Here is a 14,555-nt window from a genome sequence, read left to right on the forward strand (position 1 = left end):
TTTGCTGCTAGAGAGAATCCATAAAAAGAGATTTATTGTCATATTTCCCTTTTGTGTTGTACTGTTCCCCTCCATCATAAAATATTTTCGTCGGTTTATAGCAAAGCAAATATAGCAGCTTAGTTCATAAACGCCAAAGTTTCCCTCTGCTACACCCCGGCGTTCAAACATAATTGAATTAGCTCCTATTTCTGTTGATTCTAGGGAGCGGATTGCTGCCTCGAGCCGCAGTAGCAAGGCTTACCGAGCCCTGATGTGTGCAGAGGGGTCGTTACGCAGGGACCGAGGTGGACCCGCATCAGCCCGCATGCCGGCGGGAACCCGTCCAAGCGGTTTCAACTTTTATTCTTCCTGCCGAAGATTTAAAGCAGCTTTGTACAGCCGTCAAACAGGAATAAGCAGCTGTGGAAAATATAACAAATCATAAGAGCGGTTTAACAGAGGGAAGGGGGAACCAAGCCCGCAATGCAAACGGACAGCTCAGGGAGCGCTGCGTGGACAGGCACCCGCGTCCCACACTACGGCTTAGGAGGAAAAGGGAGGCTGGGGGGGGTTAAGGAGAGTCCGAGACAAGGGGGGACTAGTGATGGAAAGCTCGTGGCTTCTGAGCAGTGTTGCTAAAAACCCTGGTAGCATTCGGACCGGGAGATTCCGCTCCTGATTTTGATTTTGATGGGTTGTTTTTCCCTAAAACCACTTGGGAAGTGGCCCCTCTGGCGGTCCCGCTTTTCCCCTCTCCCAGCTCCAGGAAAAGTGTCCAGGGGCTCGGCGGGGTGGGGGGCAGGGGGAACCCGCCCCAGTGGGCAGGTAGCCACAAGCCAGGCTGTAATTACAAAGCAAACAAGGGTGAAATATTGGATCGGCCTCGCCCGTGACAAGATCTGCGCTTTTTGCCGCCAATTTGTTTGTAGAGCTCTATTTAAAGGCGCTTGATTGAGGAAACGTTGAAAATAGCTGTTAGGGTTTCCCTAATGAGACCTCTAGAGGAAAGCAGTGGCATTCAGGGCGCTCCAGGAGGAGGAGGGGAAGCTCTTAACCCTTTCCAGCCGCCCCCAGCCCTCCGGGGCTCCTCCCGGGCGTGGCAGGGCACGGCTGGGGAGGCTGGGGTCGGTCTCCCCTAGAGGGTTCGGGGGGCAGCGGGGACCAGCCCGCCTCCCAGTCTCGGCCTTCAGCACTTCGACCCCTGCCAGCGCCGGAGGCGACAGCTGCGGGCCCCGCCGGGGGCAGGGCCGGGGCAGGGCTGAGCATCCCCAGCCTCTCCCCACGGCTGCGGCCCGTGGGCCCTGGCAGGACCTCGGTGCCGGAGCTCTGCCTCCCAGCTGCCCAGGAGTTACTGGGCAGAATGGGCGCTAATATTTCAGCCCAGCATCTAAAGGGCTGTCGGGAAATACATATATATACATCTATATATATATGTATAACACACACACACATATGTATACGTGTATATATATTATATATATATTATATATGTGTGTATATATATACACACACGCATGCATACACACACATACATATACATATTGGGAGGCTTAGAAATGCTGAAAAGACAGGGAATGTAGTGAACAAGTAACAAGATGTGTCACATCAACATGACCCGCGCTGGGGCCTTGGGACACTCTTCATGTATTCATGTATTGCTCTGTTTTCTCTCGCTGTGTAAGCCTGCCCCAGCACTCCTCACAACCTCACACACGCTTAGATGCAAAATTACTGCCTGTCTGAACCCCGCGTTAAACACAAACGAGATCTTTGGTAAAACGCACGTTGATAATATTCTGAAAGGTGCTAATGCCTGTAGGGGAGCATAGACGGCAGTCCTCTTTCAGGTTCCTTCCTCGAAGCGTCAACACTTGAACGCTATTGAAGTCTCCCCTCTCTCGGTTTTATGAATCAACTTCAGTTCCGAAAAACGGGGTTCACCTTCGCAGCTAACTGCCTGCAGCCTGCGGGGCCCTCGGACCGTCCCCGGGACATGTCTGCTCCGTCCTCGCTCGGCAACCCCACCAGCTGCGGCACCGCACATCCCAGTCCCTGCGACTGCTGAGTGGCTGCTGTGTACAGACAGACAGACACACATATATATATACATATATATACACACGCACCTGGAAGGAGATCAAAATAATCTTTTGGGGAATACCTAATAAAAAAAAAAGGATTGTCTTTTCCTACAGGGAAGAAAGAATCTTAAAAAAAAGGAAAAAACGAGAAGCAGAAAAACAAAGCGTTGACTTCGTAAAATATGTTCTGCTCGGTGATGTAAAGTATTTATTTTTGTTGTCGCATTTACACCCAATGTTTTGGTCACGGCTGGGTTTCCCTGCAGGTCTGAGGAGGTACGTGACATTCAGTTCTCAATTTTCCGGCTTCTTCAGTTACTTTCCTGAAAAGAAGAGTAAGGACTTTTATTTCTTTAGTTCTCTTTTTTCTTTCTTTTCGTTTTGCCGGCTAAAGTGAAGCAAATAAACTCTTTGCATATCCACCGGCCGATTGTATCATCTGTAAGAGCAAATTACAGTACGGCCGCGCATTTCTAGTAAAACCTCCTGACTTCTGTTTATGTTATGCCATTTCTGTTTGTAATTATTTTTATTTTAATTTTATGTCATTTTTAACAGAAGCCAGACCGTCGTGTCCCGTCCCGTCCCCCCCCCCCCCCCCGCTTTTTGTACACAATGCTCCCTTTCTCGATAAGATGTTCTTTCCTATCTTTTCGGTTTTTCTTTTAAAAATGTTTATAGTTCCCCACGAGCAAGTCTCCAATATTTCTCTCTTGTATTTTAAGGACTTGTCCCTGTCTTGCTTTATTTGTTTGTGTGAAATTTAGTTTGAAAGGAGATCAGAGAGAGCAGGAGGGGGTTGTAATAAGAGAATGACCAAGTGACCTAAAGGCTGATTATATGTCATTAACTGGAGACTTGGCGTATCCAAATTACCAAAAAAACTTCACTCAGCCAGCTCAATTACACCGAAATACGCATACAGGAATTGCGGGACGGGCTGATGCTTCTAACAAGTGTGCAGCAGCCGACGTTTGCCGGAGTCAGCTGCGGAGTTCGCAGGCGAGCCCGTGGGCTTCAGCCTGCCACGGGCCAGCGGGAGCGGGCGCGGTGCAGCAGATCCACGGCGAGGGGGCACCGGCGGGACGACACCGGCAGTCGGGGGGTGCGGGTGCCTGGGCCAAATTGCAGTTAATTGTCACTGCTCCGGAGGGGTCTTTTTTTCATTCCCTTTTTTTTTTTTTTTCTTAAGCCAAGCGAGGTTCTCTTTGATCTATGAAACTGCTTAAACCCCAGCCTTGTTAAACACAGGTTTTACATGGAAAATGACAACAGAAATGTTGATTTTTGTTCGCCTACACCCAAAAGGATGCCAGCCTAACCTCTGCTTCCTCCAGCGCCTGAAATTCAGATGCTGGAAGATAAAATTTTATTAATGAAGGCAATTACATCCGCGAGCTATTTCATCAGCGCCGACCTCAAGAGGGACTGAAGATCCTCTTTTCCATGAATACAAACAATATTACGTGAAAAAAGCATGTGCTTCTCTGTTTACAAATGCGTCCGTGTTTATACATGTGTATGTATGTGGTATAGGTATGACAAACAGTAAATAGAGACAACTGTGTGTTCACTGAAATTTTTTATAAGGTATTTATTATTGTTCCTCTGACAGAGAAGGGGTCTTGCTTGGAGTTCGTTGAGTTTTTCTTCTATTTGTGTGATTCCTGTCTAGGGTCTAAATGTAAATGTAACTCTGGATCCTCGGTCACAAATATAAGCAATCCTCGAATAATTGCTTACACATGCAGTGGTAAAACGCGTAGGGTCCCGAGCTTACCGCCAATCACTGAGACTCACAAAATGGTCAGTGTCTCGGGTTTTCCTCATCCCTGATCTTTTTTCTTCCCTTTCTTTCTTTTTTTTTCTTTTTTTTTTTTTTTTAATATACATGTACACAAACACAACGGCTGCGAGATTATCATGCCTGAAATATGTGGGGTGTTCATTACCGATAATAGTAAAGTAAATCAAGGTTCCTCCACCTCCAATGGCAGCAATTAATTCGGGCCTGCTGGGCCCGATTCTGCCCTCTGCCCTGGACGTTGAAATCCAGACTCTGTGAGCGCAGAGGAGGGTGCAAGGAGGCCCATTAGGCACAAGTCCTTTTCATTAACCTGCACTGACAGGTTGACCTTCAAATGATATTTCTCCAGTGCCTCTTTACAAAACCCGTTTTCTTGCTGGTTTATGTTCTTCCGCGAACCTCTAAGCGATGGCCCAGGGACAGGATGTGTTGCATCCCTGGGACACAGGTTGTTTCGATGCCCCAAAATCCACCTGAGAACGGTACCTCTTCCAGATACATTTGGTCCCGGGTCAATGACATCATGCACTCTATAAATTCAAACGCGTCTTGTCTTTTCCAGCCGTGCACCGGGCGGCTGGCCGATGTGGTAGGCAGCCGGGAGGAAGGAGAGGCACCCTGCAGTCCGGAGCTACAGGGAGAAAACCGTCGGGGTGACCGTCCGGCCAGGGCTGTGCCTCAGGTACAAGGCCCGGGGTGCCCCCAGAGTGCTTTTGTGGGTCTGGTTGTTTCTTTAGTGAAAGCTCTGGAGTGCAGGAAGGACCCGGCGCCGCTGCCCGCAGTGGGAAGCGTGGGGCTGGGCCTGGTATCAGGCTCCCCGGCGCTGGCGCGGCTCCCGCCGGTCCTTCCGCTGCCCTGTCCCGGGCGGCTTCCAGTCCCCCAGTCCTGCCCCGTGTCGGTATCGGACGCCCCTCGAAAAGAAGGTGCAGAAAAGGGGCAAATGAATGTGAATCTCGCTGCTCAGGAACAGGCCTGGTGCCCCTGGCCTGCTGTTCAAAGGCCCAGTCTGGTAAGACTGAAGCTCTCCAGCAGTCAAGCCTGGAGTCCCCCTCAGACGCGGGCTTCCGACCACCCAGCGTCGGCACCAGATCCCCGTTCCTATACGATATCGACCGATTCGGAGAAATTAGCTTAATTTGCAATTTAGCTTAATTCACACAGGCTTGGGAAGGGGGTGGGAGCACAGCTCTATTTTGTTATCCCAAATCCCACCATGCCCTTGGCCCGAAGGAGAGAAGTGACCTGGTGATAAGTGGCCCGGCGGCGGCTCAGCGCCGGGACAGGGCAGCGGGTGGCCCCGGCGGCGCGGCCGGGGTGGTTCCGCTGAGCGGGCTCCCTCCCCGCCGCCCCCCGCCCAGCGGGTGCCGCGGGGCACCCACGGGAGGCACGGACAACCCCATCGTCACACTCAGCTCCGCGGAGGACTGCCGTGCTGGAGAGCCAAAGCAGCGGGGCAGAAGTAGCCATACAGCCCCCCACATACACATACCCCAAGAAAAAATAAAATTAAAGAAAAAATGGGGGGGGGGGGGGGTAAGGAAAGGGAAAACCAGCCTCGGCACAGTCGCCACCAAAATTCCTTCATTTCCTCCTGGGAAAGTCCTGTCAGTCAGCAGAGCCCAGATAAATCGCCGCCTAACATGCAACCATTTTGGTACGGAAAGAAGTGACATAAGGCTGGAGCTGCCTTTTTTTGTTGTGTTTTTCTTTTTTTTTCTTTCTTTTCCCCGCAAATTTAAAAAAAAATAGCTCACAAAAAAAAATCAAATTAATAAATAGTTGGTAGGCAAAACCCTGATGAGTTTTAGCGGACTGTAACCCTATGGGTTTTTTTAAAGGTACTTTGGTCTGCAGCGGTTTCCAACGCGTGGATCAAACAGAAAAGGCTATAAACCCTGATCTGGCAGTCTGATTAGTTAAAAGCTAAGGGAGGACACAAGTGCTGTATTTGCTCTAAAACTTTCTTTACAAAACGCAGAAACAAATGTTAGGGAATAGGAGGAAAAAAGTATATATAATATCCTGCTGGGTGTTTTATCTAAAGACCCTCTTTCCATAAGCTAATGAAGCAATAACGATACTAGCTTTGGAGACTGGTGTTCTGATCGATATCTCCTGTATCTTTTATTACTTTTTCTCTGCCTCATGTTTTCCGTTTCCTTCGTCATTGGAGATGTTATCGGGGTGGCCGTAGAGGTTTGCCACAAAGACTGTCACGGCTGCAGCCCAGCCTACAGTATATCGGAAAGCTCCTACACAAGTAAGAAGAGTGCAGAGAAAAACAACCCCGTTTGCAAGCCAGTATACCTTTCCGGCCTTGGCAATGCCCTCTTCTTCCTCGCATCCAGGAAAACAAGGCAGCAAAATAAAAGTGGAGACCCCCTGCATGAAGCGGGCGGGTTCCCAGGCTAAGCCCCGCGTCCGCCGCAGCCCGAGAGGCTGGGGGTGCCCGAGACCTCTCCGAAATACCCGAATCCGCGCGGGAGACACTCTAGCTCCTTAGGATAATACAATTTATAAACGTGGGTGTGTGCATGTATAGACACAGATATCCATCAGTTATTTCAGTTACAAGCATGTGTGCATACGCATAAGATGTATGTGTGTATACATCAGTTCTACACCTGGACTACTTTTTCGCTTTCGTACGCAGTTTACACCCAGGCGCACACGCATATGTGTATATACATCTGCATTCCTGCTCGCTGTGCACATCTCCGTCGCTGGGTCCAGCTCTGAGCTCCCCGTCCTGCAGAAATGTGGGGCCAGCGCCTGGCTTCGCCCTCGGTGTTTCCCTGCAGAGACCATCTCCCCGGTACCGCAGTTAACTGCTCCGAGAAGGGCGGTGTCCTCTGCTGCGGCTGCCGCTTGCCCGCAGAGCGTTCCCCGCCAGAGCCCGCAGACCTTGCCGCAGAACCCCCGGGCCCTAGCAGGCCCCCGCGGCCCGCTGTTGGTACCGGCAGCAGCCATCGGCAGTCCTCCGCCCCACCGGGACCGCTCGGGCTCATCTCGTCTTTTCTGCCCAGGCATAGAGTCGATTCCCCACTGAGAAGCTTTTCTGCACGCTTCTCGCTCCCTAAACTTCCAGTGCTTCCCCCCAAGGCAACCCACAGCCCCTTCAGTGGAGCCGGAGAAAGCGCTGAGCTGCTGCAGAGATCAGACTTGAGGATCTGCCTGCCTTTTTTCTCAGACTCCTCCGTCTCTATCTTTATTTCTTTTAATTTATGACCTCTCAGCTCCTGTTGACACAGTTTTCCACACTGCCTATATTGTAGGATTGCATTGTAATATACGCCAAATCAGCCTAGCCGTCAGCCAGCACACATAAGGGTGGGTATCTGATATTTCGCAGCTATTTAGGAGCGCTCGGCTCCATTTGAAGATGACAACAATTAGCCTCGCCTCCAAGTTATCCATGAATTACAGCTTGAGATCCATTTTCCTTTTGTAACCTCGTCAAGTTTACCAAAGCAAAACACCTCAACAGCTACGGGAGATTTCCTCTTGGCCTGGCCGTTAAACAAATATTTAACTATTCCTTTTCTCTATAACTAAACCTGCAGATCCTGGGTTTTTTGGTTTTTTTTTTTTTTTTTTTTTTAATTGCAGAGGCAGGAATGCGGCGAAATGTTTGTACCTTTGTTAGTAAAAGCTAGAAAATTAGCCCTGAACATGCTGTAAAAAAATATTCGGTTACTTACCCATCAGACCAGTTAAAGGAGCTTGAAACCTGTTGCCGGAGCCGTTCGCTGGGTGAGTGCAGGTCGGGGTGCGTAGCAGCAGGCAGCGGGCTGGAAAATAATCAGTCAGGGTCGGGTTTATTGTTAATGTCTCCAAGCAATTCTTTCTGGAGGAAGCTACTATTCCTGGCCAAACCCGGAGTTCTCAGCTCCCTCGGTCGCGGGGAGGGTGACAGACAAGGCAGAGAGGCTCAGTCTCCTTCCCTGCGGGAGCTAACCATCTTTGTGGATATTAACCGGCCGTAAAGGTACAAGCCGGATCGCAGCTGGGGCATTGCCTGTCGCAGCCGGGCTATCCAGGCAGTGCCCGCCGAAGCCGGTTTTATTTGCTCCTCGACCGCACCGGCACTAAGCACTTTGTAAAGCAACCTCGGAGCCTATCGAGCTCTCACACATATTTTCTTGCCAAGAAATTCCTTGGATCCATACTGTACCTGGTTTGAGATTGTCCGATATTTAGGTTTTTATGCGTTTGTTGGGTTTTTGTTGTTATTGGTTTTGGGTTTTGGTTTTTGGATTTTTTTTTTTGTTTTTTTTTTTTTAATGCAGATTTTACAGTAAAGCATCTGCTAAACACTTGCATTAACCTCTGCCTCCATGATAATTTTTCCCCCCTTGTTTTAATTACATTATGGATGCGGAGGGGCAGCCAATCCTAAAAGAGGAGCTCGGCAATTAGCAGAGCGAACATCAAAAAGTTTTATTGCGGAGGGCGGCGGACCCCGCCCCAGCCGCCAGCCATTGGCGGCCGCCGCTTCTGACGACATATATTAACCCGAGCGGCCCTAAACATGTAGCTGTTCATGGAGATCGTCCCGGGGAACCCTGCCTGTGCCCCGCGCCGCGCCGAGCCCCGTCGCCACCTCCTCCCAGCGCCGCCACCAGCCCCGCGCCCGGCCGAGCGGCGCGGATGCCCCAGAGTAGCGCCGGGGCGCTGATCCCCGTGGAGCAGCGGGCAGGGATGCCCGCGCCCTCCCGCCACTGACGGCCCCTTCGCCGCGCAGGGCAGAGGGGAGCGCCGCCCGCCCGCCCTGAGCCGGGGGCGCATGGAGGGGGGGCGCGTGTAAGTACCACCCGCCAGGGCAGCGGCGGACTTGGCTTGAGCGGAGGGCAGCAAGAGGCCAGGAAGATCCCGGGCTGGGAAACCAAGCCATTTTTTTTTTTGTCGACTTCTCTCCATAGCGGTTCTGTTGGTGGTTTGTTTTTTTTTTTCCTGTGCGCGCTTCCTTGAAGACCCGGCCCCGGGCGAGGAGGAGGTGGAGGCACAACGCATGAGCGGCAGCGGCTGCGGCCGGGGAGGGGGGATCGCTCGGGTACCCGCGGGGACTCTGCAGCAGCGCCCTATGGAGAGGCAGCGGGCAGCGGGGCAGTGCTGAGGGGTGAGCGGCGGGGAGCATCTCCCGCCGGTGCGGCGGGGGTGGGGGGAGGGCGGGGAAGGGAAACCTTTGTTTTGGGGCCCGGGGGGGCGGGGTGGGGTGCGCTAGGAAGCGGGCATGAGTCTAGTGGGAGGTTTCCCCCACCACCCGGTGGTGCACCATGAGGGTTACCCTTTCGCCGCCGCCGCTGCCGCCGCCGCTGCCGCCACCCGCTGCGGCCACGAGGAGAACCCCTACTTCCACGGCTGGCTTATCAGCAGCCACCCGGAGATGTCCCCCCCCGACTACAGCATGGCTCTGTCCTACAGCCCCGAGTACGCCAACGGGGCGCCGGGCATGGACCACTCCCATTACGGAGGGGTGCCGCCCGGGAGCGGCCCGCCCGGGCTTGGGGGGCCCCGGCCGGTGAAGCGCAGGGGCACGGCGAATCGCAAGGAACGGCGCAGGACTCAGAGCATCAACAGCGCCTTCGCGGAGCTGAGGGAGTGCATCCCCAACGTGCCCGCTGACACCAAGCTCTCCAAGATCAAAACCCTCCGCCTGGCCACCAGCTACATCGCCTACCTCATGGACCTACTGGCGAAGGACGACCAGAACGGGGAGGCGGAGGCCTTCAAGGCAGAGATCAAGAAGACAGACGTGAAGGAGGAAAAGAGAAAGAAAGAGCTGGTCAGTGCTGCTGAACGGGCCGGGGGGGGGCAGAGAGGGTGCTGCTCGGCCGCCCGCCGGTGTGCCATCCCCGCGTTCCTGTCGTTCGGCTGCGTCGGGTTGTCGGGTGATGTCCATGGCGGAAACGTCCGTCCCTCCTGTCCCGAGCCATACCTGCCCGCCCAGAGAGGGACAGGATAGAGCCGTGGGCGCCCGTAGTCTCTCACGGAGCGCCAGGGTCCGGCACGGTGGCTGCAAGCAGCTGAGAGGGAACCGCAGTCACAGTAGGCCCCCCGAGTAGGTCCGTTCCCGGGCTAGGGCTTGTCCCAGCTCCCAAACAGTGACCCCGCCGGAGGCAAGCCTCCACTCTTAGATGAAAGGCTGGAGGCGCGATTACCTGCCGAGCCGAGCAACCTCCCCGCCCTGAACAGAGTGGGCAGCGCGGAGATCTCCTGATCATGAGCTCCGCGCTTCGAGTTTCCTGATTTTCAGCAGGGCAGTCGGCTTTGGCGAGGCAGCGCAAGCCCGATTTCGAGTAGGCCCTACGGCACACTCGGGCGATATTCCCGCAGGTTTCGGTGGGCGCAGGCTCGGTGTTTTGTCCTGATACATTTCTGTGCCCGTCTCCTTCCCGGACCACTGGAGGGGACGGCTTGGCACGGACCTTACCGTAACCCACACCTTCCCTCAGGCGCCGGCACCGCGCAGATCTCCAGCCCGCTCCCGTGTCGCCAGGCCCCGGGAGAGCACCGCGGCAAGGCAGCTGTGGCGGAACAGAGCGGGGCCCGCCTCCGCCGCAGACCGCAGGCGGCCGCGCAGGACGCGGGACCGCTCCCACGGGCGGTGGCTTCTCCCGCGGCCGGGCCCAGCGAAGGGCGCCCCCCGCTTTGTCCCCCGCAGCTCGTGGGTCTCGGAGGGGGAGACCGTGTCTCCTCGCAGTTTTCCCTCCTGGGGCAGGGCAAAGACAACCGAGAAAGGGGAGGAATAACTCTAACCTTTTTTTTTCTCCTCTCCCCTCTCTTTCTCTCCTCTCGCATCCTGTCTCCCCAGAACGAAATCTTGAAAAGCACAGTTAGCAGCAACGATAAGAAAACCAAAGGGAGGACTGGCTGGCCGCAGCATGTCTGGGCTTTGGAGCTCAAGCAGTGAGCACGGCAGGACTGGAGGAGCCGTCCTCTTAGTCTCGGTAGCGAGCACTCCTCTGAGGACTCTTTGTATTTGGAATCGTCCAGTTTATTTATGTGCAATTTCTCCCCCACCCCCCCCACCCCAAATGTGGATATTTGAAGGAGAGGGAAAAAGCATTCCATATATGAAGAGGAAACTCCAGCTTGGTAAGGGGTAATGTCTCTAATAGTTTCGTGAATGTTATTTGCTCTGTATAAAACACACGGGGAAAACAGAAACATAGAAAAGGAGAAAAAAAAATGATCCCTCCCTGGCATTAGTGTGTATGTGAAGTGTATCTTTAATACTTGGCCTTTTGGATATAAATATTCATGGGATTATAAAGTTCTATTTCAACAGAAGCAGTTGCACCAATGTTTCGGTTGACTCGGTATTTAGTGTTGTAATTTTGTTGTGGTCGTTCAGTATTTGAAGATGTTTTCAACAGTTATCGGTTATGTGCACTTCTGTCCGTAAGGGATAAAGTGGAATCTAATTAATATTGAAGATGTAAACGTTGTAAGTACTCAATAAACCACTGTGTGTGTTTTTTACAAAACCAAAAAAAAAAAAAAGGAAAAAGAAAAAAAGAAAATCCAAATCTTTTTATGTTTTATACCTCAAAATGTTTTGAATAACAGCGTTGTTTATGGCTTTTTTTTTTCATAATATTTAAAATATTCGGAAGTAAACTAAATTATAAAGATGGCTCCTAAGTTTATTTTTAAACAAGTGACTGAGTGAAAGGAGGGGTAGAGGGAGGGATCTCGCTAGCCCCGTGAGTGTTGAACAGAAACCGGCAGTTCAGCTGAATAGGAATTCCTTGTGGTGGTGTTCTCCATGCAGGAGACCTACGGCTAACGGGAAGCGTACAAGGGTGCAAACCCTGGCAGATCAGGAATGGCAGCGATGCGCGGGTTTTCCTCGGAGAGAGCCGAGCCCGGAGCGGGGTAGGGCGGCGGGGCAGGTTCCCGGAAGGGTGCCGGGGAGGACGAGAGAGGCCGGAGGGCTTTGCACGGAGTGATTATGTAGCAGGTAATTTTACGTCAAGGAAGAAAGAGCGAACAAGGCAAGGGATTTGCGGGAGGGGGGCCGGGAAGGGATACGTAAGATTTACAATGAGCTACGGTGAACTTAATATTAACTTTGTGGTTCCCAAAACTCTCATGGGTTGCACGTTTCAAGCCCACCACTGCATTATTATTTTTTAAGGAAACTTTTTTCCTTTATTTCTGACTGCAAGCTGCACAGCCAGTCTCTATTTCTTTTCAGTACGTTCATCTCCTTCTCCAGAAATATCTCTCTTCCCTTATAGCTGCACGGTATCTCTTCCCCCCGCCTGTCGACTCCTGTACAAGGGACCCTGTGCCTTGCCGGTGGCTTTTCTGCTCCCCGGTGCCGGGACAAGCTGCAGACATTCAGCGCTGGGAATTGCGTGGCATCCCTCTGTATATAGGCAGGAGAGGGGAAAAAAAAATAAGCCTTTTACATAAAGAAGCTGCTTTAGGTATTTTGGGTAATTTCTGGTTAAGCGCAAGGTTTCCGCCCTTTCCCATAACAAGTCGGGTTCATATTTTAGACCCTTACTGAAAGAATCTCAACTTAACCCAAGCTGGCTCTCTCTCCAGGTCCAGGGCTGCTTACCTGCCTGTCTTCCCCGCCGCCGCGCCCAAGAAAGTGGTTCCCGACGAGACTGGCACTAAGCGGAGGTAGATGTGCAATTGCCCATAAAAAGATAAGGGAGCCGCCGCGCCGTTTAGCCGCCCCTGCTGACAGTGGGGAGGTTGCGGGGTTACAACAACCAGACAAAAGCGATGTGCCCTCCCTCCCGTCAGGTCAGGCAGCCCGGGTCTGCGCTCCGGCGTGGGTCTGTGTTTACAGACACTTGCCTTTGTTTATAACACTTGGAAAGAAGAATCTCCCCCCCCCCGTTTTGCTTTTCCTTGCCTGATAAACTGGAGCATTTCGCACTCCCATCCCTGCCCAAACCTGGCATTCTTTTTTATGACGGCATACAAAAATCAGGAAAAAAAGGAAATAAAGGAGGGTGGGGGGCGAGGGATGGCTGCAGTGCGGCACGTCCTGCAGGTGTTGTATCCTCCCTTTGACCGAGTGGCCGGGCTGCAGCTCCCTAGGGGATGCGCGGCGGGGCCAGGGGGCAGCGGGCTCCGCCGCCCGGGGAATCGGCTCTCCGATCTTTCTCCATCAATAATTCCGCATTTTTAAAACCCTAATTTCTCAGAACCGGGAGCTGCTCTGGATCTGCCAAGGACGATCTCTTTTAATCGCTTGTTAATGAGCATGCTGCCATTTTCTCAGGAGCGGTCATTCCCGCAGCTAAATCACAAGAGCCCTAGACAGACCGGAGCCGACAAAAATGTAGGTTTTGACGTTAAAAGCTAAATGGGGAAGAGGAAGGTAAATTGATGGTAGATGGGGATGTCAGTGCCCTGGCCCCAGCTCTCCGCCAGCAGAGCCGAGGCCTGATAACAGCGAAGTGCTGCTCCCGCACCCTGCCCGCACCCGGGGGCATCGTCGCCCCGGCGGCCTGTCCGGTAATTCCTCGGAGCCAAAGCATTTTGGGGTGCTATTTCCGAGGTGAGAGTCACGTAGGAGAAGGGATGGCAGCCTTCCCTGCTCTGCAACATTTCTCTGTCCTGTGGGGGTGGGGGGAAGAACAAGAGAGGAGATCAGGGGGCCAGGGTGTGGAGCCGGGTCCTAAAGCCCTGTCCCCGCAGACGGGCTCATGGCCCAGATTTATTCGTGTTATAGCCGGCCTCCTCGTCTCATGGCTGGGGGAGTGCGACTCTGCTCTGACTCAAGAGAAAATATCAATTTAAAATTTTTGTTCCCCTTGAAGTAAAACAGCCAGAAAACTCCCCCGGCTGCCATCCCCCTCCCTGCCCTCCCCTGGACGCATGCTCTCTGCTCCCCGGTGTGCGGGCCCGGCTGCATGCCCAAAACACCGCAGCCGCCCCCCTGCAGGGAGTCGAGGACATCCCCGGTGGCGGCATGGCCCCTGGGGAAGCCCGGTTTAGGCAGATAGCAGCGTGGGGGTTTAGAGCTCGTTGGGGTTTTTGGGAGCAAAAAGCAGAGAAGGGTCGGCCCGGTGCCCCGCCGCCAGCAGCTAGCACAGGCGGCCGCCCGCAGTACTGGGCTTGGGGGCGCTCCTTGCAACTTGCTGGACCCCCAGCCCTGCTTTTGCTTTAGGGGTTTAGTGCCCTCATTGCTATCAGACGTGCATGGCATGCCTGCATTCCTGCCGGCAAGGACGATAAAGTGTGATGGGCTTTTTTTGCTCTTCGTTTTGCCTTGTATTGTGGGGTTTTTTTCACCCCCTTGTTCCCAGGAGCACTCTTCTGCGTCAAAAGATTATTGCAATAATTAGTGCTAATTTGCTGTCGTTGTCAAAGAGGTGTAACGGGGCCGCTCCGGCCAAGCCGCAGGCATCCCTAGAACAACCGCCGAGACATCCGCGGGCAGCTGTAAGGATATAAACGCGGCCAGGGGATGCCACGGAGACAACCAGAGCTTGAAAGGTGGGCGGGGAGGGCGGGGAAAAGGTTAATAGTAAAACCTCTAAGCAAAATATCCTCTTTTTTGCGCTTGGAAACCTAACCTTAATCCTCCTTTTTCACACGTATTCGCCCAGCTACTCACAAATACACCCCTAAGAAACCACCAAGTAGCGATGGGAAGGAAACGCATTCCGCTCGCCTGCAGACATAATCCCCTCTGCTGTAACGAGGGGCTT

The 14,555-nt window shown here is 53.0% G+C and overlaps 1 protein-coding gene and 1 long non-coding RNA gene across 2 annotated transcripts; one reads left to right on the top strand and one right to left on the bottom strand.

Moving 5' to 3' along the window:
- Positions 1 to 2,197: 2,197 nt before the first annotated feature.
- Positions 2,198 to 8,933, bottom strand: LOC133280337 (uncharacterized). Its single transcript, XR_009747127.1, has 3 exons — positions 8,045 to 8,933; positions 7,572 to 7,661; positions 2,198 to 2,386 (listed from the first exon to the last, which is right to left on the bottom strand). It is a non-coding gene; the product is annotated as an uncharacterized LOC133280337 (long non-coding RNA).
- Positions 8,934 to 9,065: 132 nt separating this feature from the next.
- Positions 9,066 to 11,509, top strand: HAND2 (heart and neural crest derivatives expressed 2). Its single transcript, XM_061474971.1, has 2 exons — positions 9,066 to 9,655; positions 10,685 to 11,509. The coding sequence occupies exons 1-2, from the start codon at positions 9,104 to 9,106 to the stop codon at positions 10,781 to 10,783; spliced, it is 651 nt and encodes a 216-aa protein (XP_061330955.1). The 5' UTR covers positions 9,066 to 9,103; the 3' UTR covers positions 10,784 to 11,509.
- The last annotated feature ends 3,046 nt before the right edge of the window (positions 11,510 to 14,555 follow it).

The sequence above is a fragment of the Pezoporus flaviventris genome, unplaced genomic scaffold (genome assembly GCF_033815535.1).
Source record: "Pezoporus flaviventris isolate CSIRO_AGI_PZ_B2104156 unplaced genomic scaffold, CSIRO_AGI_Pfla_v1 ptg000002l, whole genome shotgun sequence".
In the NCBI taxonomy this organism is placed as follows: domain Eukaryota; kingdom Metazoa; phylum Chordata; class Aves; order Psittaciformes; family Psittacidae; genus Pezoporus; species Pezoporus flaviventris.

What these genes read in the sequence shown, in the direction of transcription:
- HAND2 (XM_061474971.1), top strand. Translation starts at nt 9,104, where the DNA reads ATGAGTCTAGTGGGAGGTTTCCCCCACCACCCGGTGGTGCACCATGAG. An exon ending in AAAAGAGAAAGAAAGAGCTG is followed by an intron (nt 9,656 to 10,684) that starts GTCAGTGCTGCT and finishes CTGTCTCCCCAG; the next exon opens with AACGAAATCTTGAAAAGCAC.